The 24,982-nt window shown below is 47.6% G+C and overlaps 1 protein-coding gene across 1 annotated transcript in view; it reads right to left on the bottom strand.

Moving 5' to 3' along the window:
- Positions 1–8,091: 8,091 nt before the first annotated feature.
- Positions 8,092–24,982, bottom strand: part of ZZEF1 (zinc finger, ZZ-type with EF-hand domain 1) — a 100,396-nt gene continuing 83,505 nt past the window's right edge. Inside the window, exons 44-56 of the mRNA XM_012726093.1 lie at positions 23,779–23,975; positions 22,134–22,253; positions 21,260–21,451; positions 20,116–20,216; positions 18,940–19,075; positions 18,486–18,845; positions 16,640–16,783; positions 15,044–15,212; positions 14,770–14,868; positions 14,220–14,385; positions 10,795–10,948; positions 10,115–10,186; positions 8,092–8,459 (exon numbers count right to left, since the gene is read on the bottom strand). Of these exons, the coding sequence (XP_012581547.1) occupies positions 8,379–8,459; positions 10,115–10,186; positions 10,795–10,948; positions 14,220–14,385; positions 14,770–14,868; positions 15,044–15,212; positions 16,640–16,783; positions 18,486–18,845; positions 18,940–19,075; positions 20,116–20,216; positions 21,260–21,451; positions 22,134–22,253; positions 23,779–23,975 (1,991 nt within the window). The 3' untranslated portion in view covers positions 8,092–8,378. The remainder of the gene's footprint in view (positions 8,460–10,114; positions 10,187–10,794; positions 10,949–14,219; positions 14,386–14,769; positions 14,869–15,043; positions 15,213–16,639; positions 16,784–18,485; positions 18,846–18,939; positions 19,076–20,115; positions 20,217–21,259; positions 21,452–22,133; positions 22,254–23,778; positions 23,976–24,982) is intronic.

Raw genomic sequence — 24,982 nt, 5'->3', positions numbered from 1 at the left:
CTTGAGCCAGGAAAGGTGTGAGACTCCTTTAAAAAGAGTAGATGGGGTCCTCCCTGGTGGCGAGGCGGGTTAAAGCACAGCACTGAGAAACTAAAGCCACTTCCGCATGAGTTCGATCCCCGCCTGCCCCGGAGGTGACCACATGGCGTGGCAGACCTCTCCTGGACCCGCCCGCTGCTCCCCTCAGCAGTGTACTTCATGGATCTGCCTGTTCTGCTCCCCACTCTGTCTCTGGTGAAACCTCTCGCCACCCCTGAGCCTCTGGCCTGTACCCTAGTTCTGTATGTACAAATAAATAAATCTTTAAAAAAAAAGAGTAGATGGGGACCCTCCCTGGTGGTGCATCAGGTTAAAGCACAGCACTGTGAAGCTCTCTGCAGCCACTGCAGCACAAGTTTGATCCCCCTGCCAGGGAGCTGACCCACATGGCGCAGCAGACCTCCCCTGACCTGCCCACTGCTCCCCTCAGCAGAGTGCTTCAGTCCATCTGCGTGTTCTGCTCCCCACTCCGTCTCTGGTGAATCCTCTCACCGCCCCTGCACCTCTGACCTGTACCCCAGTTCTTGTATGATTTTTAAAAATAAATCTTAAAAAAAAAAAGAGTATATGGGAAGAGATATGTCGCCTAGCATATGGCCTCAACTAGAACCCATTTTTAGGACTCTTCTATGGGATTTGGGAAAAAAGACTTTCCCTATGCTACAAAGTATGCATGTCCCTGCGCTCAGGACACACCACCCTCACCTAGGACAAGTGCTAGTGAGTGCTGTGAGGCCCTCGCTACAGAGAGACGCTGGGGGGTTGGGCTGTGGGTGACCTCTGGGAGCCTCAAGTGAGAGGAGAGCAGTACAGGAACAGGCATCCTCCCTGCCGCCCCCCCTCAGTCTGGGAAGAACTAGACCCGAAGACAAAGGGAAGAGTTAGATCAGGCGCTTGTGTGGGGCACCGCTGACATCAGGGAGACAGTACTCCCTGAGCCTGAGGGGCCCACCTGTCTGCAGCGCCCCTCCTCCCGGAGGGAGCCCCTAGCCTGCTGACACTGCTGTGATGCCCGCCCGCCCGTCTTGGACACCTGACCAGTCTTGGTCAGCTCCCCAGCCTCTCCAGGGTCTGGGGCAAGGTCTGTGCCGGGCCTGGCCTGAAAAGCCAAGGGGGCACAGGATGTGCCTCTACTGCCCAGCAGGGGGCAGCCAAGCACCCCCGCGGGGCCGCACAGGGAAGGGCCCCGTGGGTCAGCGTCCTCCACAGCTGGCCTCAGAGACAGGGAGCCCGCCAGGAGGCCGAGCTCAGTTCTGCTCTCTCCCCCCAAATCACCCGCTAGTCAGGGGTTCCCTCCTTTTGCGATGATTGAGTTAGCCCAGCGCTGCACACATTACTAGCAATTTTTGCTTTATATGATTTGTGGGAGTTGATACAGAAAAGCATTACTTTATTGCAAATTATACTCTGATTCACAGCCAATATCGAGACATCAGGTGACTTTTGGTCCAGTTTAAGTTTGGTGTCTTGAATTACATTGCCTAATACAAGTGACCCTGGTTTTCTGCTTCATAGACACTGTTTTCCACTGAAACTTGTTGGCTTTAAATCGTTTTCTTTCTTTCTTCTTCTTCTTTTAATTTAAAAGATTTATTTATTTATGCACACAAGAACTAGGGTACAGGCCAGAGGAGCAGGGGGTGGGGGGTGTGGTGAGAGGATTCACCAGAGACACAGTGGGGAGCAGAACAGGCAGATGGAGTGAAATACACTGCTGCGGGGAGCAGTGGGGAGACAGGAGAGGTCTGCTGCCATGTGGGTCAGCTCCCTGGCGGGGGTCAAACCCATGCTGTGTGGCTGCAGAGAGCTTCACAGTGCAGCGCTTTAACCAGCTGCACCACCAGGGAGGGCCCTAAATCGGTTGTTTTTCAATGTCTCTGCCCCTCTCTGAGGTAAATTGCTGTGCTCACTAGTGTGGGAGCCACACGCTGGCGTCTGAGCTGGCAGAGTCGCCGCGTGGCTGAGCAGACATGTTGCCGTGGCTCAGCAGTGCACGGGGATCTCCCAGCACACTTTCTCGCCAGTTGTCATGGATGTTGCATTGCTCAGCAGTTGGGATAGCAACCTGCCAACGCATGGGTCTCCCAAGTAGCCTTTAAAAACTAAGTTCAGTCAGCCAGAAAACAGTAGTGAACAACTAACTGAGGGAAACTCACACGGTGAGATATGAGAGACTCCACTAGGGACCAGCAGTGGTCAGCAGTCAGGTCACAATGGGAAAACTTGCACTGAATCCACACCTTTGCCTTTGTGAAAACCCAAGAGAGCAGCAGAGTAGGGGCGTGAGGAGGAGGGAGAGAGGACAGTGGTGTGACTGGACATCTTGCTCCCCTGGACTCTAGCTATTCACCTGGAGCCAGACACACCTCTTGAGCATTTCAGTTTTGTAAACCAATAGATTCTTTTTTTAATTTAGTTTGCATCACAGCACAAGTTCAATCCCTGCCCTGGAGCTGACCCACATGGCGCAGCAGACCTCTCCTGACCGCACGCTGCTCCCCTCAGCAGTGTGTTTCAGTCGATCTGCCCATTCTGCTCCCCACCCTGTCCCTGGTGAATCCTCCCCCCACCCCACAACACCTCTGGCCTGTACTCCAGTTCTGTATGCATAAATAAATCTTAATAAACAAATAAATTTAGTTTGCATCACTTTTAAGAACACTTACAACTGGGCTCTGGACCATCTCAAGTGCTCTGTACTCTGACTAAAGAACGTTTTTTGCCATAATCATTAAAGAGTAGTTGAACGAACAGCATGGCCATTATTTGTTGTGGCACAGGTTACACACGGAAGTGGAGTTTACTGGCAGCGTCAAGTTTCAGCTTTCAAGAGATAATAGGGAGGGGCAAGATATATGTTTAGTCCTAGGAAATCTGTGCAACGTGTTCAAAATGCCGTGGTAGCCCAGAGCGGCTGGTTTACACTAACACACGTTTAGCATCGTGGTGCAGCTGGGAGGAGTGAAACTGTGCCCTCAAGTGGGGGCTTTTTTCTTAAAGATTTATGTGTTTATGCATATAAGAACTGAGGTGCAGGGGGTAAGAGGCCTCACCAGAGGCATAGTGGAGAGCAGAACAGGAGATGTGCTGAAATAACGCAACTGGGCTCTGGACCAGATGTGCTGAGGGGAGCAGCGGGAGGGTCAGGTCTGCTGCGCCATGTGGGTCAGCTCCCTTGCTGGGGATCGAACTCGTGCTGCAGTGACTGGGGGTAGCTACACAGTCTTCATAGTGCTGAGACTTAAAGCCCTCACACCACCAGGGAGGCCCTCAAGTGGGGCCTTTAGCTGCGGTGCTTAGCAGAGTTGCCTTCTCCCTGCCAGCACAACCATTCAATGTTTTCATATAGAATCTGAAACATTCAGTCTGTTAAACACCCCTACTCTGACTCAGCCTCTCCTGACACTCCTGTGCTGTGGGCAGTGGCTGTGATATGTGCAGGATAAAGCCTCCTACAGATCAGATGTCCATTCTTTATTGTATTAGCTATTTCATGGGGTTATAGAATCCACTTAAAATTTATTAAAGTCTCATTCTTATCGGTGTGTTTTATTAAATGAGTCTTGATAATTCAAATTCAAATTGCTTTAAATTCATTGGAACTTTAAACAATGGGTAGCCACAAGTGTTGACGAAGGTTCTGTTTTGTTGTTTTGGTTTTCTCATCCGGCAAAACCTATATGGCTAGATAAAACCAAATTTGAGCCTTTGTCGGGTTGGGAGTACGATCAATCTACTCGTGTTGTGAGACGTTTTTTTTATAGAGCCTTACTCATGCTTAATAAGCTGTCTCAAGCACATTAAGCAAATTCTAATTTTGAAAAAAGTTCAATTTTTTTCAAGATTTATTTACTTATGTATACAGAACTGGGGTACAGGCCAGAGGTAAGAGGAATCACCAGAGACAGAGTGGGGAGCAGAACAGACTGAGTGACAAAATACACTGCTGAGAGGAGCAAAGGGCAAGACAGGAGAGGTCTGCTGTGCTGTGTGGGTCAGCTCCCTGGCCAGGGGTCAAACCTGTGCTGAAGCGGCTGCAGCTATCTTTGTACTGCTGTGTCTTAACTCACTGTACCACCAGGGAGGGCCCCAGTTCAAGGTTTTTGAAAAATTGTGCAAAAAAAGAAAAGTTTGAAGCGGGCTTATTTGTAACAGACAAAGTCCCAATGAAGATAGGGCAGGCCTCCAAAGTTAAAGTCTGGAACCTCACTGAGCTCAAGCAAAACTTGCAAGAACCCCTAAAAGGAGAAAAACTGGGGGATGGCTGCCACTGGATGCCATCTGAGGCTTGACTGTATTTCGGGAATTTTTACAGACTTTCCTATACACTGTTCATATTAATGTGATCAGATAGACCTGTGATACTCTTCCCATTAGAGACAAATGTTGCAAAATGCAGCATCTGGGCCAGAAATGCTGGTCCACTGTGACAGATCATCCACCAACATCCCAGTAGTCTGGAGGTTGGTAGTTTTTGGGCTCACTCTTCTTTCAAAAGCCTGTTTCCCCCACTGAGACAAGATTGTGGGAGACACCTGCACTGTGCTCTCATCAATCAGATGGAGTATGGAGGGCTGAGGCAAAGCCCCTTGCCAACGCCTCCCGGCAGACTTCTGCTCTCACCAACCAGGTTCCACAGGTGTGCCGAGTGCGGGAGGGCTGGAAAGTGAGCCCTCAGCAGACGGCACTCAGCAATGAAGCGAGACTACCCAGAGGGATTTAAGCCAACGACCACCTTCCTCATGAGCTAGTAGGAGGTCCCCTCTTTCCTGAGATTAAAGTATCTCTGGTCACCCCCTGCAAAACACTGAATCCTGGCAGGGAAGGAGAGGGTGGTCAGGCATTAAGGGCCATTTAGATTTGGCCTCAGTCTGAGCTGGGTTAGTGAAGTCCCAGCCCTAGCTTGCTTTGGAGCTGGGTGTCAGACTGAGCTGGTCTGGCTCTCACCCATTTCCTGTGCCACCCCGAGCCGACCTGTTTCTCCTTCTTGTCAAATGAAGTGCTGCTGGTTGAACTGTGCATCCCTTTTATTCTAAAATGCTTGAGTTCAAATTGCTTTTGACCTCTGAGACCTTCTATCGTTTATTGTGGGCTCATCTGGGCACGCAACCCTGTCACCTCGGCTCCTGCTTCCTAGCCAAGCAAAGCAGCCAGCTGCACCAGCAGGCAGGGCTAAGACAGCAAAACACAGCCAGGTGCTCCAGACCCGTTTTTCAGAGTAGAGGCCCAGAGTGCTCAAGTGACGTGGTGAGGCAGGGGAGGGTGAAATTGATACCAAAAGGTCCTACAGGTGGGGGTAGGTGGGGGTGAGGGCTGAGGCTGGGTCAGGACCCTGCCCAAGATCCCCAAGAGGTAGTTTGGGGGTTTCAAGCAGACACGTCAGCCACTGCCAGACTAGAACGAATGGGCCTCAAACATTAGTTCAGTTTGGTTCCCACCCAAAAGCCTCTTTTCTAGTTCACAAGTGACAGTGTGCTCAGCACCAGGAGTGTGGCTGAGAAGGTAAAATGACAAGTCAGAGATGTGCAGGAAGAAGGATGAGCCCCAAAGACAGGCCGATGGCAGCCTTGTGTCTCTTCAGAAACCTGGTCCAGGGCAGGAAAGGAGGGAACCAGCCCTGTGATCAGAATCCGGCCTCCTGGCTAGGGCTGCCCGCAGCATCTAGTGAACAACAGGAGTGGGAGGGAGGTGGGGTGGGAGAGGCGTCAGTCAGGAGCCCACTGGGCACAGCAAGTCAGGAAGCAGGGGTGGGTGCAGGGCTCAGACTGGGGGTATTGGGGGGCCTGCAGGGCTATGGTCAAGGCTGCAAGAGGCGCTAGGGAACTTTCTCATCCCTTTCAACCCTGAGAGATTCTAGAAACTCCAGCAGCTTGGATTGGGTAGACACCTCCAACATAAGCTTGGTAAGAGACAGAGGGAGGGGAAGGAAGAAAAAAAGCCCACACACAATTTTACTTTTTTATATAGAATTTGTACAATATATTTCTCTTCATTTGCATATTTTACCCACAACTTAACATCTTTTTTTACAGGCTGAACTCACTCAGCTGATATAATCAAAATTCTTTCTTTCAACCAATAAGAAAAATTCAAAATCGTAAACCCGTAAGAAAACAAATTAAAAACGATGATGAAAATAAGTCACTCCTCTCATAAGGAACAGTGTCTGTCTGTACAATATATATGATTTAGAACAGAATTTCTTTATAGATTAGGCACATGTTTCCACAACACCTTTATGCCTGCCAGCTTTATCTCATTCCAGGCAGTCCTGCCTCCCAAGAATTCAAAGGGATGGATGTTGGTCTTGCCCAGGAGTGGGGGAGCTGGGCCTGACTCGGCAGTGCCACCCAGTGGCTGGAAGCAGAGGTGGGACGCAGGGATACCAGGCCAGCGGGGCCCTGCCAGGAGAGAGCAGCAGCTGTGTGTGAAGGGAAAACTTAGGCTTGTTCTATGCAAACTGAAGTACAGAGAGACCAGATAGCAAGGGTGGCCTACGGATAGAAGCCATGAGGAGTCCAGGTTTATGTACAGCTGTGGGGAGTGGGGAGCAAAGTGGCAGCAACGGCGACAAGGGGCTTGCCTGCCCTGCCCGTCTGTCCTGCCTTAGTCAGTCCAAGGTCGGAAGGGGTGTCGGTGGCATGGTGAGGGTCAGGGTGGGCTGGACTGTCCCGTCACGTCTCCTGCAAGCAGTCTATCAGTGAGTCTGAGCCCACCTGTTCTTTGCAGTTTCCCCCTTCACGAGACGTATTTGGTTCTGGGTGGTACAGAGAAAGGGGCCTTCTCTGGGGATGCAGGCAGAGCGAAAGATGGGAAAAGGTTTCTACCAAGCCAGCAGTGCCTGTCTCCTGTGTCCCCACACCACAGCGAGGGAGCCCAGGCCACGTGTACATCCGGGTGGCAGACCTGAGTGACCACGTTGCAGGACCACGTTTCTCTCCTTTGTACTCTTCCTTCCATGATAGCTCCTCTCCAGCCTTGAGGCTTGGCTGAGAATCTAATTCTGGGGCCACAGAAGGCTGCTACTCCTTGACCTCGCTCTCAAGCAGGAAGAGCCTCTCCCGGGACCTGCAGCCTGAGGCCCTCTAGGAGCTGCAGGCCCTGCAGCGGGGGTTTCCATGGCAGCGCCAACCTCATCAAGGTGGCCCTGGCTATGACGAGCCTTCTTTGGGTTCAGCCCTGTGTAGTGCATGGGTCCAGACACCCACCCTGAAGTGGCAGCTGCCTCGGGCTGTCCTCATGCTGATGCATCCCACTGAGGTTTGAACACAGCCCACGCACCAACCCAGCTCCACACGCCAAAGTGTGGCTTTGGAAAGGGAATGCTAATCCGCACTTCAGGGCAAGGCTACAACCATAAAAAGAAAAATGGAAAACAGCATTCATTAGAACGAATGTAGTTATTGCTTGACAAGTGACAGCCGAAAAACCACGCAGTGTCCCAGAGGTGGATGGGATGGATACTGTGACCATGGAGCAGAAATAAAACCATCATGTGTTTTTTCTGTCTGTTTCTGAATTCTAAAATAAGAGCTCCTCTGAGACCATGGCAAGTCCTTAGGTAGCATAGCTGAAGAGCATTCCTCAAGTCCTGCTACTTTTCCACAAGCTAGTTGCCCCCCCAGAAGGACTGTTCCACTGGTCACTCCCTAGAGGCCCTCTCAAGGGAGTCTGTGGTTCTATTCTAAAAAGATGAGGTGGGAACTGAAATATGGTAAAACCACTAAAGTAAAGCGGATGTGCTGGGAGCCACTGCGTGAGCAGACGCACACAGGTGGCCTGCCGGCTGTTCCCAAGGGCACTTGTTCTCACCAAGGAGTTCTCTGGGACGGCGCCCAGGCCTGTACTCAGTGCTGGGGGACCAGGTAGTGGCCAAGAGGGGACCTCGCCACTTTTGGTTTATATCACCCAGTCTCAAGAAGCAAAAGCAAAAAGAGGAGTCCCGAGCCAGGTCACTGGTGCTGGAAGTCTTGCTGAGACAGGGGCTCTAGACATACTTTGTCTCCAGGTGGTGGGCAAACGCAGACTGTTCCGGAGCAACTGATAGAGAAACCTTCCAGAGAGGCTCTTCCAGCTCTCCCAGGCCAGAACCGGGGAAGACTGCTGTCTGAACAACCTCCTCCAGGGCCTCCTGCCTGCCCCTTCTCACAGTGTCCGCACTTCTTTGCTGCTCCTCACACGTATGTGCAGGTGTCTGGCCTGTGACACGAAGTTCTTGGAGACATGGCTCCTTGGCAATCTGATCAAAGTGGAACTGGGAGCTCTCGGAGAGCTGGGCACTGAGGCCACAGGAACTTTAGCTATCTGCTCTAAAATCCCCGTGGAACGCCGCGCCAGGGCTAACACTCGACATTCCAGAGGCGGGTTGCCTTGTTGGGGTAGTTGATGGCCAGGCTGATGGCAGCGATGTTCTGCAGAGCCTGTGGAGGGAGAGTTGTCATCATGGTCAAGAACTACGTCCTTGCACATTCATGAAGTGCTGACAGAGTAAGACCCTGAGCTGAGCCCTCAGGAGCAGGGAGACGACAGCACAGCTAGGAGTGGTTCCCTCACCTGGAGGGCCACAGTCCAGAGTGAGAGATTGTGAGAGATAAAAAGCTACTGAGACCATCCAAGAACGTAAGACAGAAATCATCCCTGTTCTGAGACAGGGGCAGGTGCAGTGCTAGGGGCTCAAGGAAAGTTCCTTAGGGAAAACAGGCAGCACAGAGGGGCAGCAGGGGAAAAATAAACAGTTCTGGGCCCAGAAGAGTGTCGGGATGACACTCCTAAGGGTAGCAAAAGTGGAGGGTGACTGAGAGGAAGAGGTGGCAGGCTGGGAGAAAGTCAGCACCGGACAGGCTCCAGGGGAGGGTCAGAATGAGGGTGAGGAGACTGGACGCAGGACAGGTGAGAGCGAGAAGTCACAGAAATATGTGATGTTGAATTTTTGATGCCCAAATGGTCAAACTTTCTGAAACCTGGGGTGCTGGAGTGTTGGCAGGAATCTGCTGGGGGGAGGGTGTGTCTGCCCTGTCTCCAGGTCTCGGAGAGTTCATACAACTCTCTGCAGTGCTGTGAGGACGCCAGCTTCTAAGCAGCCACTCAGGTGCTCTTGCAGGGACCTTGTGCTCGCGGAGGAGAACACCTGCCAGCAGCACAGTGCAGCTCTGGCTGGAGGCCCCGTCAGCTGCGCACTCCAGTGTGACGCCGGCCCCTGAGCCACGGGCTATGAGGGTTGGGCCGCACGCACTGTGACGGTCGTCTTCTCTGAGGCTAAGGGTCTTTAAATATTTCCTGGGGCCTGGGGTTCCCGAGAAACTTTCAGGGGTTGCACATGTTACAAAAAGCTACCATTATAATAATACTAAGATAGTATATTGTGTTTTTCCTTTTCATACTCCCATGAGCGGCCTTTTCCAGAGGCTAATGTTGGTAAAAGAACTGAATGCAGAAGCAGATATATAGGTCCCATTGTCTTCTATAAGCCTGCCAGGAAAGAGCTCTGGAAAAACGGAATACAGTGCTACCCTTCACAATGATTATTTTGTTTTGAAAAACATAGTTGTTTTTGACAAAAGATGCTATTCATGTTAACATGAAATTGGTTGTTGTTTCTAAAAATGAATTGATAAATGTTTAAAATTCTTGTTTTAACTTAATTTCCAAATGTAAAATCTAACTTAATTTGTAATGGTACACATCAATCTCTAATCACCCATATACATAAACAAAAGCTTCTCTGGATCCCTGATACCTTAAAAGTAAAAGGAACCCTGGGACTGAACAGCCTCAAACATCTGGAATCTAACTCTATGGAAACTTCACGGATTAGCCAAACTGTAAACTCAAGGCATCGGTTGTTTTGTTTTAAAGACACAAATTCTTGCTAGTGTCTTCTGACCCTAGAGTTCATGAAGGACACTGATGAATGGGGTCAACTGCTCTGACACCAGGAAGAGTGGCTCAACTGGAACAAAGCTCGTGTAAAGCCCGGATGGGTTCTGGACACCAGGGATCTGTACAGAAACTTTGTCCTGGCCACAGAGAGTGGGGCTGACTGCTGCAGGGGGCCCTGTGGAGGTAGAGGGTGTACCTGTGCCGCGCAGCGGAGAAGGTGGTCGTCAGTGGTTAAGGCCAGCAGGTAATCCTGCAGCAAGCCGAGCTCCTGTGGAGAGTGCAAGGGTGAGACTTTAAAAGATCACCGCGCAGTGGACACCCAAGCATAGCCACAGAAATCTCAACGAGGCAACAGGGCTCTCTGCTGGGCAGCTCATGGTACCACCCACTCAAGGCGCACAGAAGGAGCCTCGGCAGGGGAGTCTGGTGCCTGGTTCTGGAGGGCTCTGCCCTGACTTATTCACAAGGTGCCTGGGCAGGAAACCCCCTTCTCCAGTCATTTTCCTCATGTGCAAAATGAGGGTAGAAGCTAAAGAACTTTGAAAGGCCTTTTCACCTCTCATTCAATAAGTCCATTGTACTGAGGGGAGGAGAAAGAATGAATGCATCTGTTTTATTTTCCAAAACTCATTGCTGTCAAAGGCTGATCCTTTTCTCCCCATCTGGCTTTAGGCCTGACAAAATAAGAAATCTCGGTGCCAACCAGATTGCTTCCTGGGGCTGGGGAGAGGAGAGGATCTTGAACTCTAGCCCACGCTTGCCTCCCTGTGCAGGTTTGCTGAGACTCAATGACACCCCTGGGCGTGGAATGGGCAACAGAGGGAGCAAAAGCACACTGTGCCCCCCAAGCTCCTGGGTGAGCAGCAGGGCCCTCACCTGGGCGCGATTCTCGGTGACAAAGAAGAGCTCGGTGAGGGCACGGTGCAAGGGGAGCAGGATGCCGGGCTGTGGCACATCTTCAAACAGGCTGTACTCCATGTGGGAAAAGAGCTGCCACAGAGGCTTCAGGAGAGCGAGGTCGCAGAGGTCGCTGCAGGAGCAAGGGGGGTGTCAGGCGCCCTGAGCTCCTCCCCTCCCACACCTAGTGCAGCCACTACAGGATGATTCCACCCCTCCTCCCCCAAAACAGTTACAAATATTCATTAACAGCAGGAAAAGGAAATTTCAAAACAGACTCAAGGAAACAGGGATTCTGAAGCACATTCACGAAGATCACTTGCACATCCGTAACAGTAGTAGTAATGGAGAACTTCCATGACAGTGAAAAAATCTCAAGAGAAATCTTATGTGGGAAAAAGCAAACTATTAAACTTCATACACAATTTAAAAAGCATGCATGTGCAGTATTGTGTCTCCATACTGAAAATGACAGTAAACAAATATACCTAAAATGTTATCGATACTTATCCCTGTCAATTTTCCACAACACTCATTGCTTTAATAAACAGGTAAAAATTAAAAGACAACCACCACTATTAAAACCTAAGGTTTAGACAATATAAGAAATATACTTCTGCTCAGGGCAGAAATCCTCCTGAAAAACCAGAATTCTTTTCAAATAGATAGGCGCCTCCTGCGACTGTGTTGACATCTCTATACTTGGAGAGAGGCTGTACTTTAATTCCAGTTCAACAGCTTTCAGGGAAGAAAATTATGAGACACACAATATTCTGGGACTTACCACATGATTTTATATATTCATAACCTTAAGTTTTGCTTTTTCTCTTTAGTGTATGACTTAAAAAATAATTGTATACATTTAAGTGTAACCTTGAAGTAATCACTTTCTCCTGCATAAGACTTCATAATAGTAAGCCGACAGGAAAATTCGCTTTGAGTTGAAGAACCAGCTTTCCACTGAGTTTTCAGGAAAGCACTTAGTGTGACACAAAATGCCTGTGCCTGTGGCAGAGTCACCTGTGGCAGTTCTTGTCATCCCTTTTCTATGGGTTCTTTCCTCTCTGCCCATCAGTCTGGAATCTGGCGAAACCCCGCAATCTGGCACTTGTCTAGCCTAGCCTAGCCTAGCCAGGAAGAACAAGAGTGAAACAGCCAGTGGCAAGCCACGCTGGGTGCTCCCTCCAGGCTCTGGGGCCCTGGGGGTGCAGGAGTGTCCCTGCCGGAAGGGAGGCCGGTGATGGACGGAAACTGCAGGAATGCTTCAGCAGTGTAGGCAGGTAGGCCCTCGGTGTGATAACATGTTTCATACACACCATTCAACCAGACAGTTTCCAACGGAGACTGTTCTTAAGAGAATATTAATTTAAAAAGATACCTGCACCCTTATGTTTATTGTGGCAGTATTTATAATAGCTATGGAAATAACCCAAATGCCCAAAAATAGATGACTGGATTAAGGAGATGTGGTATAGACACACAATGGAACATGGCTCAGCAATCAAAAAAGATAAACTCATGCCATTCACAGCAACATGGATGGGCCTGGAAGGGATGATTATATTCAGTGAAATATACCAGAAGAGAAAAGAAAACCATCAAATGGTTTCACTTATAGAAGGAATACAGGGGAACGGATCAGGAAAAATAATAATGGTAATACTAAACTAGCAGGCAACCACAAGTAAGAGACATTCTCAGAGAGAGGGAGAAGAAAAGAGATCAAAACAGGGGAAAGAAGCACAAGGGACTATGGTGAAGGTTCATGGGTAAACAGATGGTGGGAACTTTATGAGGAATACACAATGCCATAAACAATATACATTTTTTAAAAAATTGCAAAGTGTAAAATAAAAGACTACTGTTAAGGGTGTAGGGGTTAAGTCTCAGTAGTATCATCAGGACAGTCTGAGTTCGATTCCCAGCCGGGGAGCTGACCCACATGGTGCAGCAGACTCTCCTACCTCTCCTATATCGTCTACTGCTCCCCTCAGCAGTGTGTTTCAGTCAATCTACCTGTTCTGCTCCCCACTCTCTCTCTGGTGAGTCCTCTTACCCCCTGTACCTCTGGCCTGTACTCCAGTTTTTCTATGTAAAAACAAAAAACAAACAAAAAAGAGTAGAGATAAGTCATACAGGTTAAGTGATGTTTGCCCATGACTGTCCTGCCCAGGGACTGACTATATGAGTCACCACTTCTTCCCTGACTGGGAATAACCTTTACTTTTTAAATAATAGCCCCATGTTACATAGGAAGATAATCTGCTACTTCAAATATCATCACTCTACCCTGACTGACATTCTGTGTCTTAAAAATATTGGAAAGAGGGGTGCTGAACTCCTGACAGGTAGGAGCCTGAGCAAGAGGGGTGACTGAGTGTATGGATGATGTATGTAGCACAGTCAGAGCCAGAGAGAGAAAGACAAATACTGAATGATGTCATTTACATGTAGACTCAAAAAAAAAAAGCCCCGCTCTTATACAGTGAGTAGCATCATTGCCGGGGGCTCTGGGGTGGGAGAAATGGAGAGAGGCTGGTAAGAGAGTACAAACTTTCAGCTATAAGATAAATAAGGTCTGGAGATCTAATGTGTAACATGTTTACTGTAATTGATAATCATGTATAGTATTACTTAAATTGAACACAAGTAGAATCTATTTGTTCTCACTATAAAACAAAAATATATATATTTAGCACTGGACTGTGGTGAGGTAAAGTCAAGAGGAGAGCCACGTGAGAAAAAAGCCAATCTGCTTTCCCGTAATGATGACACCCCCTTGAGAATGTGGCTCTTGAGAGAGACCTCCACCATCCCTCTCCAGCAGAGAAGAGGAAGCACAAGAAGCAGCTGGTGCACAGCCCCAGCCCCTGCTGCATGGCGAGGGCCCAGGCTGTCACCAAATCACCACCGTCTCTAGCCAGGCACTGATGGCAGGTGTGTGTGTTGGCTGCTCCACTATCTTCCGCCAGCTACAGGAGGAAAAGCAAGGCTTACGGGAGGGTGCTTCTTCAGAGAGAAGCAGCACTCAGCGCATGCTGAACCAAAATGGGTGAGAAGCCACCCCAACAACACTCTGAATATAAAGAAGAGAGAACTCATCTTGACCACCACACATCACATCATGCACTAACATTCACTCCGTCAGCTGTAGATCTAAATATGAAAGGAAGGTTCTAGAATAACAAAGGCAAAGTCTTCATGACCCCAAGGTCAAGTAAGGCAAAAAATTCTTAAGCAGAACATCAAGAACATCCTATTAAAGGAATGACTGATGTACTGGAAGACATCAAAATTAGAAACTTTTTTTCCACCAAAGATACACAGAGTGAAAAAGCAAGCCATAGAGTGGGAGGCAGTATTCATAATAACCAGCAAACGATTCATAATCAGAAGCAGCTTACCTGTGGGTGCAGCATCGTACAATCCTCAGAAGTAGATGGATAGCTTTTAGTCTCTGATGACCAGTCTGGCGGCAAGCCACACCCACCAGCCATTCCCAAATTTTGGCCAGCGGGAGGTGTGGCACAACTCTTTCTTCTAACAACATCTGCTTCAAAATCTCGAATCCTGGCCCATCCCCCCAAAACACAGTTATTTTAAAAATAGGAATTGCTCACAAGTTCTAATCAAGAGAATGAAGCAACAATGATCAAAGTTTGCCTAAGAGTATGCCTTTTGTAAAAGCACCAGAAGGAGTGACATTATCAGTTACTGTTTTTCTGTAAAATGCCCTCCCAAATTCTACATGATCAAGCAGATCAATGAATGGCTCTTCTATCTGGTCACTCAAGTCGATAACCAGCCAGCCAGAGCATACTCAGAGTGGCATGGTGGGGTTTGTGGCAGTCTTACAGAAACGCACCTCCCTTGACTTTAACAAAGATCAAGTGGCATGATGGTAACCACGCCGCAGAGTCCCCTTCAGCGAAAGGGAAGGCCCAGAGCACACACCTGTCTGGAATCGCCCCAGGTGTCCAGCTGTCACAGTAAATCTGTAGCCCCACTCAGTGTTGCTCATGTCAGAAGTGAAGCGGTAATACAGAGTGTCTCCTGGGTCACACAAGAATCAGAAACAGGTAAGGTCACTGCAGCAACAGGGAATGGCAAATGTGTTTCTGATGAGATATAGTAAACCCATTTTTTAATCTTCCACCAACTTCCCTGATCAGTACTAAGTTTAATACTTAATGTTAAGAGTATATATAAACAAGTATTCATTTACTACCTGGAAGCTCAAAATCCTTCCATTTCTGCTGAGACCCACTGAAATTGTGTCGGTCCTGCTGAAAGTCACTACTGCTGGACATGGCTAGTTCGTCACAGCCTTCCTCTGTATTGCATTGAGGATCGAATTTGATTGAGAGGTAGATTGCACCAGGAATGTGAACTTTATCCTGGGTGAGAAACAGAGAGCATTTTTGTCATTACCGGTTGCTGGACAGTTAGTGAGGGCTGCTTCACGCCGAACCCTGTAATCAAAGCTGGTGCTATCAGAAATCAGAACAAGCATGTTAGCCCCGCACTCCAGAGGCTCCCAGAGCTGGGATGCAGAGCACACTCCCAGCCTGTGAACATGGTAGGGGACGCGCGTGTACACTGCGGTGCAATGCATGTGCAGGAGGATGGGAGGGCAGAAAGTTGGGAAGAATTAAGATGACAGGAGCCTGATAATAAGGGAGAATGGTTCGGCCAGCGGCAAGGAGACAGCAGGGAGTGAGCACATGGGTGCACTCCAGGCGACAGGGACAGCACCACGGTCTGACGTGGCAAGGAGCTGGAGGTGCCTGGAGTAAAGGATGTCCTGTGGGTGCAAGTGTGGGAGGTGGCCACGGGGATGGTACGTGACCCTGGGGAGGATGGCAGGGACACAGACAGTGAACGACTCTGTGCTAGAAGGAGGTGCTCAGACTCTTCAGCAGGGGAGCCTGGGGGAAAGGCTGTGAGCAGGAGACAGCCTCACTAGGGAAGTGCTGTGCAAGGGTGGGGAGCCCGTGGGGAGTTGTCCAGGAGGAGTCGCAGAGAAGGGGAGGAGCATCTGCTCTCACAGAAGACAAGGAGATCCTCTCTGGGGAAGAACTTGATTGCTTCTTGAGATACAACAAGATGCGTCTCACTGGGCACATCTGTCAAGGGAGTAGAGATGGAGCCCAGGAACGTTAGGACAGAGGAGGCTTAGAGGGAAGAAAGTGAGGAGGTTTTCACTTAAGCAAAAACAAAGTCTCAGCTGAGGAACAACCAAGTTCTAGACCAGTTTCTCTGTTACCCACTACTGGAGCTACCAGGAGCTTTGCCCTCAGAAGCCTGTGATAATCCTGCCAGCTCCAATGCTTTGGAAAAGGCTAAAGAAATGCAGTGGCATTACGTTACTGAAAATAAAGTCATTATTCTGAGACCACCCAACTCCTGACTCATCCAAATTCCTACTTTCTCTGTCCAGGTATAGAATTAAGGATGGAAAAGAGGAAACTTTTTCATCCTGGGAAATAAATCAAAGGGGCTGGAATCTCCAGAGTGTGGCCAGGTCATTAGAAGATGGATAAAGAAGGTTAAACCCAGATTCACTGCCAGAAGATGCCAGGGAGCTGTCCACAGTGTGCTGCAGGTAAAGTCAACTCTCCTCCAGGGACAGGGAAACAAGAAACAAGAAAGCTCAGGAGAAGGCCAGGTGGTACAAATGGCGGCCATGGGGAGGCAGGTGCAGCCTGCTAAAGAGGCACTTTCTTGGCCAGGGCTGGCTGTCCAGGTGGGAAAGAGCTGCTGGAGGAGCTGATATGCTTCTTGCTACTCAGCAGCCCTTGCAAGTGCTGCCCCTGGACCATACCTCAAAGTTGGTGTTGTTGTTATATGGGTGTTTGGACTCCCGCACTTGCACCTCCATTCCCGGTTCCTCCATGAACTGGCAGGCGGCCAAGGCCATGGTCCCCAGCATGTTCTCTCGGCAGCCTTGAAGCACCTTCTGCAGGATCTGACAGACACAAGGCAGGGAAGGTCATGGCCTGCCAGTGGCAGGTCACAGGGCTTCCCCACCAGCAAGAAGAGGGTATTTCAACCCAAGCCCACCCAAGGGGGCTGGTAGGTCCTGGATCCTGACCCAACCCCAGCTGGAAGGCCACTGCTGTAAATCAGAATGCTGTAGTCCTTTCAGGTCAGTACTGTTTCAAGGAGATCTCAAAGAACCCAAAGAACCACCTCTGGGTGGTTCTGGCCCCTGAAGAGTTCTGAGCCTAGCAGAGAAATGGATACACATATAAACAACTATAATACAATGGGTTACATGCCCAGAATGAGGAGCAGAACTGTGGGTTCCTGAGGGGAAGAGTAGAAAAGGGACATATTCAAGAGAAAGACTAGCAAGGAGAAAATTGTTCCTCTTTATCATTCCAAATGAGAATTATGGCTATAGCAAACTCACCAGCATCTCTAAGTGGTGAGGCTGGGAGTGATGTGGGAGACTTAGAAACTAGTGGTGATCTTAAATGGAGGTGTTAAGGATTGGGGGATGACACTTTCTAATGAATCCTCATGTGGATGAGGCTATGAGGGCAGACGGTGTGTGTGGAGATGGCGAGGGGACAGGAATGAAGGAGGCAGCAAATGTGACACAAGATTTCTACCCTTGGAAACTGGAAAGACAGTGACAGAACATTCTGGTTCAGCTGTAAATACTGCCCAGAGCCCTGGACCAGGCCATCTTCTGTTGCGAACACTGCAGCAAGAGTTGGAAGAAATGTTTGAGAACCATGAAGGCTAGCACTACTTAAAAAACAAAAACAAACAAAAAAACAAACAGCTGTCAAACTGAAACTTAAAGTACAAACCTAAGTTTGCCATCCAGAAGCTAGAAGCCTTGGACAACATCCTAGGTTTGCTTCTTCTGATAAAAGCCTCTCAGGTCACAGTGTAAGACAGATGTACGTGCTGGCACAGTGTCTGTCTGGGGCAGGCATTCTACAAATGACCGGTTAACACAAGACACACATCTCCTTGGAAGGCTTCCTATTTTATAGGAATAGACTGTCGGGCATAATTTACCATGTCTCCTAGACTTGTGCATTTTGAGACCCTAAGAATAGATAGGTTGGCAAGGAAAGGGGTGGGGGAGCAGGTAAAAGAAAATCCAGGATGGTTTCACTCACAGGAGGAATATAGGGGAAGCAAATAAAGGATCAGGAAAAAACAACAGCAGCAATAATAAAAACAAAACTAGCAGGCAACCACAAAACAGAGACATTCTGCAAGGGGGAGGGAGGAAAGGGGATCAAAAAAGGAGAGAAGAGCATAGTGATGATTCACAGTGAATTGGTGGTGGGAATTTTACAGGGATACACAATGATGTAAAAGATATAAATTGTAAAAACAAAATAATAATACAAAATTTAAAGTTAAAAAAAAAGTATGTATGTTTGGGGGGGGGGTAGGAAAACTGCAAAGGCAGGTTTCATGGGTCATTATTTCTAATACTCCCTGGGCAACAAGTCTGTCCTAGGCTCAGCTCTAGACCAACGAGACCCCCTGTCCTGCTTTTGCTGCATTCACTCCTGTTTGGGAATGGGTCACACAGGGAACCTCCCTCCAGGAGGAACCACTGGAGGACAGCCCTTCAATAGCTGGCAGGAGGCTGAAAAATAGCAGCAAGGGAGTCAGTGATCAGTCAGGCCGCTAGTTACCTTCTCCCACTGGTGCTTTTCCTCCAGCTGCATGAACATATCCAAAATGTAGGTCATGTGGGCAGGGCCACTCAGCTCCAGGGTATCCTCGCTCATCGGCACGTGTGCAGGCCACTCTGAGAGCAAGGAGGCAAGCACGTGCCGGGCATAGAGCACGGCTGTGGCCTCATTCACGCGAAAAAGGTAGTCCCGGACAGCCCTCTTGGCCTTGCAGTTCAGCTCCTTGTGCAGGAGGACGGCGCTCTTGCTCCGTCGCTGCTTGGCATAGCTCTGCTGCAGTTCACTCTCTGTGCTGGAGATCAGCTTCTGGGTCACAGGGTTCGATTCAGCAGTGGCCTGCTCGCAGCGTGTGGGCCGGGACTGCAAACCCAAAGACCACCATTATAGAAGTCTGGCCCCCTCGCTGTGGGGGAGGGAGGACAGGCATTCGCTTCCCAAGGTGGAAGGGACATACCAGGCATGGTAAGATAATCATGTCTGTGTCCACCGCTTTGGCACTCTGCTCATCCAGTCTCAGGCTCCGACTGGGCCGCCACCTCTGAGCCAAGGTTCGTATCTTCTCATCTGTGGTGAGCTCATCTCCATCAAACCTGAAGAGAGGGAGTACAAAGTTGGATGCATAAATTATAGAAGGGCAAGAGCGTAGCCTGAAATGAAACTTGTCAGAAGTACAGACTGGGGTAATCTTCCTGCTGTTCTGCATTACATTATGATCTTCCACTTTTTGCAAACCAGATTCACAGTGTGCACATACTCATGCACACAGATCAGCACAGACGCTCTTCTGGTAGAGAATACAAACTGTTCCTTAGGGCCCTGTCTGCCTTTATGTACTTTGGAAGCAAATTTCACTGAAATTTTAGCAAGAGACACAATTCCTAGATCCCACTGCAGCTAAATGCATCAATACAACTGGATGCTTGTCAACACTCCAACCACTGGATTAGGAGTGCACTTTCTCTACTTCCATCTTTCCTCTGGGCTGGAACACAGAGGGCAGTGAGTGAAGCAGCTCTGACTACACACATGAGACCAATGTTGGAGTGGGGGAGGTGGTCACTCCATGCCCACCCATCCTGGATGCCACTTAGCTCTAGACTGTTTTATAAGGGGAAAAAAAATCTTATGTGACTTGTATTATCTGTGAGTATTTCAGTTATAATATCTTAAGACTGTCCTAACTGGTACAACTCTGTATTGGTACATCTCACAAAAGGCTTGAGGCAGTATGTAAGATATATATGGGAAAAAAGAAACATGAAATCAAAAGAATAAATTAAAAATTCAATTGGAATTTGACATAAATTAGAACTGGAAATTAAAACGATGATGTGGGGGATGGAAGAAGAGATTAGACTGAAGACAGGTGAAAAAATACTTGGTGCCTATCTGTCTCAACCTCTGCATCCACAGTAAGTTTACATTCAGATGCAGATTGCAAATGTAAAGTTTTCCGAAAAGGATCATACAACTCATCTCAAAGGTGACAGTGTCGCACTGTCAGTTTTCAGTCCTGTGTCTTCTTCTAGGCCCTTGAGGAGCTTTATCTAATCCCACTGACAGAAGGTAAATGTCATCCTCCCAAACTTACTCTCTCACCGCACTGCAACTGTACCTAAGCAACACTTACCTCTTCTGAACCTCCAAGAAGAAAGAATCGGTTCTTTTCATCTGTAGTTCATATATGGCCCGGAGAATGTGCAAGGGGGCATTGAGGGCATCGTGGGCCATCTGAAGGCCATGGAAGGAAGCGAAGAGACAGTTTATTTCCATCATATGCCCTAATACCATTATACCATTAATGCCACTATATGCCCTAAAGCTACCTTATAAAATCTGAGTTGTTATAAATCCAAAGAACAATATAAAACATAGTAACACTGAAAGAAATATTATGCCAACAATATACAATGCTAAGAGTCAGCAATGCCACCACCACTGTATTCACTATCAGCGTCTCTACTATGGGTGTCTGCACTCAAGTTTGACACCTAGCACATAATCTAAGCATTGTACTTCTGAATTTTTAAAAAAGATTTATTTATTTATGCACACAGAGCTGGGTTACAGGCCAGAGGTGCAGGGGCGGTGAGAGGCTTCACCAGAGACACAGTGGGGAGCAGAACAAGCTGACTGATGAAGTCCACTGCTGAGGGGAACAGCGGGTGGGTCAGGAGAGGTCTGCTGCGCCATGTGGGTGATGTCACCTCTGGGGCGGGAGGGGATTGAATTCATGCTAAAGTGGCTTTAGCTTCTTAGTGCTGTGCTTTAACCCGCTGTGCCATCAAGGAGGGCCCTATACTTATGAATTTTAAAAAGCAGTTCTTTTGACATCCATTCATACTGTCTGCTTACTCTTCATACAATTAGACCCCTTAAAGTCTAAGCCCTCTTCCTTTTTCACATTATTCAAAGGAAAGTGGGTTAATCAGGTAAAGTAAGAGAGTTCACCTAGGAAATTATAAGGCAAGGACTATCATTTGGGGTTTTATGAGTGGTCTGGAAATTACATGCAAAATTTACATGTATATTTGTCTATTTTATGGAAGAAAGGAAATAGGCTTTTAGGCCTCAAAACATTAAAAAAAAAAAAACACAAAAAAACCCCCAGTATCCATTCTTCTAGAATGATTCTGCACACATAGAGGGAATCTTTAAGAAGTGAATTCTCAGGATAGCAGATTGAGGCATTTCCATGTGGAGCTTGAAGCAGTCCAAGAAAAAACATTCCTGACAGTCCTTTTCTGAATCTAAGCCATGACCCAAGAACATACCAAGAAACAGATCCTGGTGGGCTCATCCAGACTTTCAAGAGGGTCTAGCTTTTTCTGTTCCAGGTCACTGGGACTGCTGACTGACCGTTCCACCTCTTCCTCTGGATCCCCTCGCTCATCTAGCTCCAGATCTCTGTGCTCAGCCGAAGTGCTGGCACCCTTTTTTGAGGAGTAGAGCATAATGGACAAAATCTGCACAGGAAGAAAGGCAGGCCGGGTAGGGACGTCAGTGTTTGGTGGGTGAGAATTTCCTAAGAACAAGTGATACAAATGCTTTATAGGTTATCCTTAAACGTTTTAGCATTTTCCTTTAACTTAACCCATTCTCTTGTGGACACTAAGAGTGGTTTCTGTGTGGCTGAGAACGGCTGGCTTACCACCTCCCATACAGCAGGGCCTTTCCAGGACCTGAAGTTAGCACTTGGCACAGAAACTCCACAGGGAACCATAGTACTCCACTAAGAAAAATCCACTAAGAAAAGGCCTGGGGGGAATAGTAATAAAATAAAAATTGACTAAAATCTTACCTAAAATAAATATAAGCAAAGACAAATTTAGAATGTGATTTTAGTTCAGAGGAACTTAAAGGGAAATATTTCTTTCAAAGGCATGCTTTACCACCCGATATAATAACCAACTATGTGTTTCCATAAAATATTTTTCCAGGGTCTTTAAACAAACATCAAGTTCACATTTCCTGGGGGAAAAGGGGCAGGTATCATAACCCCTATTTCTAAAAGGGAAAGCAGGTATAAGAGAGTGTGAACAAGTGTACACAGTGCACAGGGCAGACCCAGCAGCAATTAACGGCTGCTTCCTCTTGCAGGCAGTAACCTGACCAGGCAGCGCAGGGGCAGCCACCTGCATTCCTTACTTCCAGGTCCCGGAGCAGCCACGTTTTGCTGAAGCCAGTCCCTTTGCTGCATTTTTTCACCAGCAGCTTTAGCAAATCAGTCTGAAGGAAGGTAGCATGGGTCTCTTCGAAGCCATGAACCTGCCAAATGACAAAGAGTGATTTGTAACTACCTCACAGTGAAGAAGGAAAGAGTTGTTCAGGGAGAAGCAGGCCTCTTTCAGAGCCCACCCACAACTGGCAGCCTAAACTCAGTCCCACAGTCTGCAGGAAGAATGAAACATTAACCTCAGCCATAACTTAAGTCTGTTCAGTCCTCCTCTAATTCATCCACTTAACCAATATTTCTAACATCTTGTGCAGCTATCTATAAAGCACTATGCTAAAATTCAAGACCCTCCTCCTGCACGCTATCTCCCAGAAGCTTCCCAATGCTCCTCAAACAAAAATCAAAATCTTTTAAGCATGGCTGACGAGGTCTTCCAGGATACCTGCCTGTTCCCTGCTCTTACCTCCCACTAACCTGAAACCTGGGAGGTGGCCTTCTCTTCCTGAACAACAGTTCCTGGCCTGGAGTCTGTACCTCCCCTGCACGGAATGCTCTGCCCAATATATTGAAAGCTAATTCCTTATCTATCACCTCAAATTTTACCTTCTCTGAGAGGCACTTTTCAGAACCATGGAAGTCTTCCTTGCAGGCTTCCTGTTGTTTCACTTGCAATATATTTTCCTCTTGCAATTTAGACTGCAAGTTCTAGAGGAACAGGACCTTTCTAGTTCAACACCAGATAGTCAGTTCCATCTGATTTTTGATGCTTAACATGTACTTACTATAGTAAAAGATTAAAAAACTGAAGGGGTCTCTGCCCACAGAAACTTTCTTTTCTCTTGCTTATCATAACAGAAATAACTAAATTAATAGCAGACTGTGATAAATGCCATGAAACCAATTAAGAGCAGATGAATAGTCTCAACTCTGAAACTACAAACTCTTGTGGCTAGACCAGGGCTGAAATGCCATCTAGTCCAGTCTCCCTGGGTACCTGACACCCTCTGTGGCCTCCATGGCAGTGCTGACAAAGTCAGGGTACTTAAAAACTTTTCCAGTGAAATTTTCTTTTGTGACTAGTTCTGTTGAGAAGCCATCCTAAAAGAGATCCCTCCTTCTGCATCAACACATCATAGGAAGCGAAAGAATCGTGTGTCCCACAAGCTAAGTCTTCTCATTTCCATGCCAATTATTGCTCTGCTCTTTAACCTGTCTGCTCCCTCTCACCCTACCCAAAACTACTGCTGAATGATCCCATGGAAGGTAAGCCCCCATTATTCTTCCCTTCCTCATATGCTAGGATGAACCAGAAGAGCCATGGCTCATAGAGGTCAGAAATTTTGAGTCCATTTTCCTTGTCATCTTTCCAGGTTACATGCCCACCAGAGGCAACAGGACCTGGCGCCTCAAACAGCACTGAAAAATACGGAGAGGCAACTATTGGGGACATGCTGTTTCTTCTTTAAAGCTATCCTGGCCAGGTTCTAACCATTTCTAAATATAGTCAAAATTCTATGGTTAACCATCAACAGCAGATAGCATTTCCTCCTAATTAATTCCTTGCAGATGTTAAATCACAGCCAATTTCATTAGCAAAGAGAAAAAGCTCACCATCACCTTTAGTGTTTTATATAATCCTTTGAGAGCCAGGGATAGGACCCAAGTTGCTTCCACAGCTTCAGGACAGTGGCTGTCCATGTTGGTTTGTAGGAGGTGACTGGCAATAAAGGCAAAGTGCTGGGAGTACTGGCTTAGCTGGGCCTGAGAATCACTACATTCCTGGCCTCCTTTCTGGATCAGTTGGTAGTCCTTCACTGATGGGTGATGTCAGACAAGAGAAAGTCTAGTTAATGCTTCTAGTAGTTAAGTGTCTTCCCCAGTAATGTGCCCTACTGAAGCAAGAACTTTAGGTCTCAAAATACAAATCTCTTCAGCTTCAATCTTAGTCATTAGCTATAAGGTCAATTTGCCAGTAAGACCAAAACTGATACTGGGCCATTCATCCACCAAGCAGCTGAGAGAAGCAATTCACTCCCATACTACTGTACAGAAGCAGGCTGCCATCAAAGGTATTAAAGGAAGTTCTTAAATACAGATCTCATGAGAAATTTCTAATTCCAAAATAGACTGTTAGAGACTGGATTTTCTTGCCTACCTTAAGCAACCTGAAAACCGGGGGGAAAAAAAAATCTCATGAAACAATTTGCATCACTGGGCAATAGGCAGTGCAAGACTATAATCTCTGGGAAAAGGGACACAAACCAGGTGAGCCCTCCCAATAGCCCCAGCTACTTGGAAACAATGTCCCTGCCACAGAGTAGGGAGAAGAAATCCAAGTGGAATCCAGCAGTCTCCATGGATTGAGTCAACAGTGTTCAGGAAAGTCAAGGCAGCTAGAACTTATGGGGCAGGTATCACAGAAAGGGGGAAGAGAGAGGTACAGGAGACCTCTTTACCTAGATGCAGAGGGTTCCTTGTGAGTCTTTTGCTGGGTATTGATGTTTACAGATGTGAGAAGCAACTACCTAGTTCTATGAAAAAACTACCAAGCAGCAGCAGAATAATTCCCAGAACTCACACAGAGGTAGTAATAGTCTGTCTTCCCTGAGGGTGGAAGTATCCTGAATTGGGAGTAAAAAACTAACTGAAGACATAATTGATGACATAAATTCGACAAAAATCATTAATCCAAGATCCACAGAGCTCAATAATGGCCCACAAAGAAGAAACAAGGAAAATCATGACAAGGGACCTCATAATCAAATTGCTAAAAACCAGTAAGAGAAAAATCTTAGCAGCTAAAAAAAAAAAAAAAAAAAAA

This window comes from Condylura cristata, unplaced genomic scaffold (genome assembly GCF_000260355.1).
Source record: "Condylura cristata isolate star-nosed mole 26May11 unplaced genomic scaffold, ConCri1.0 scaffold00017, whole genome shotgun sequence".
In the NCBI taxonomy this organism is placed as follows: domain Eukaryota; kingdom Metazoa; phylum Chordata; class Mammalia; order Eulipotyphla; family Talpidae; genus Condylura; species Condylura cristata.
The sequence above is the reverse complement of the archived record's forward strand: the minus strand, read 5'-3'. Positions and strand labels throughout refer to the sequence as shown.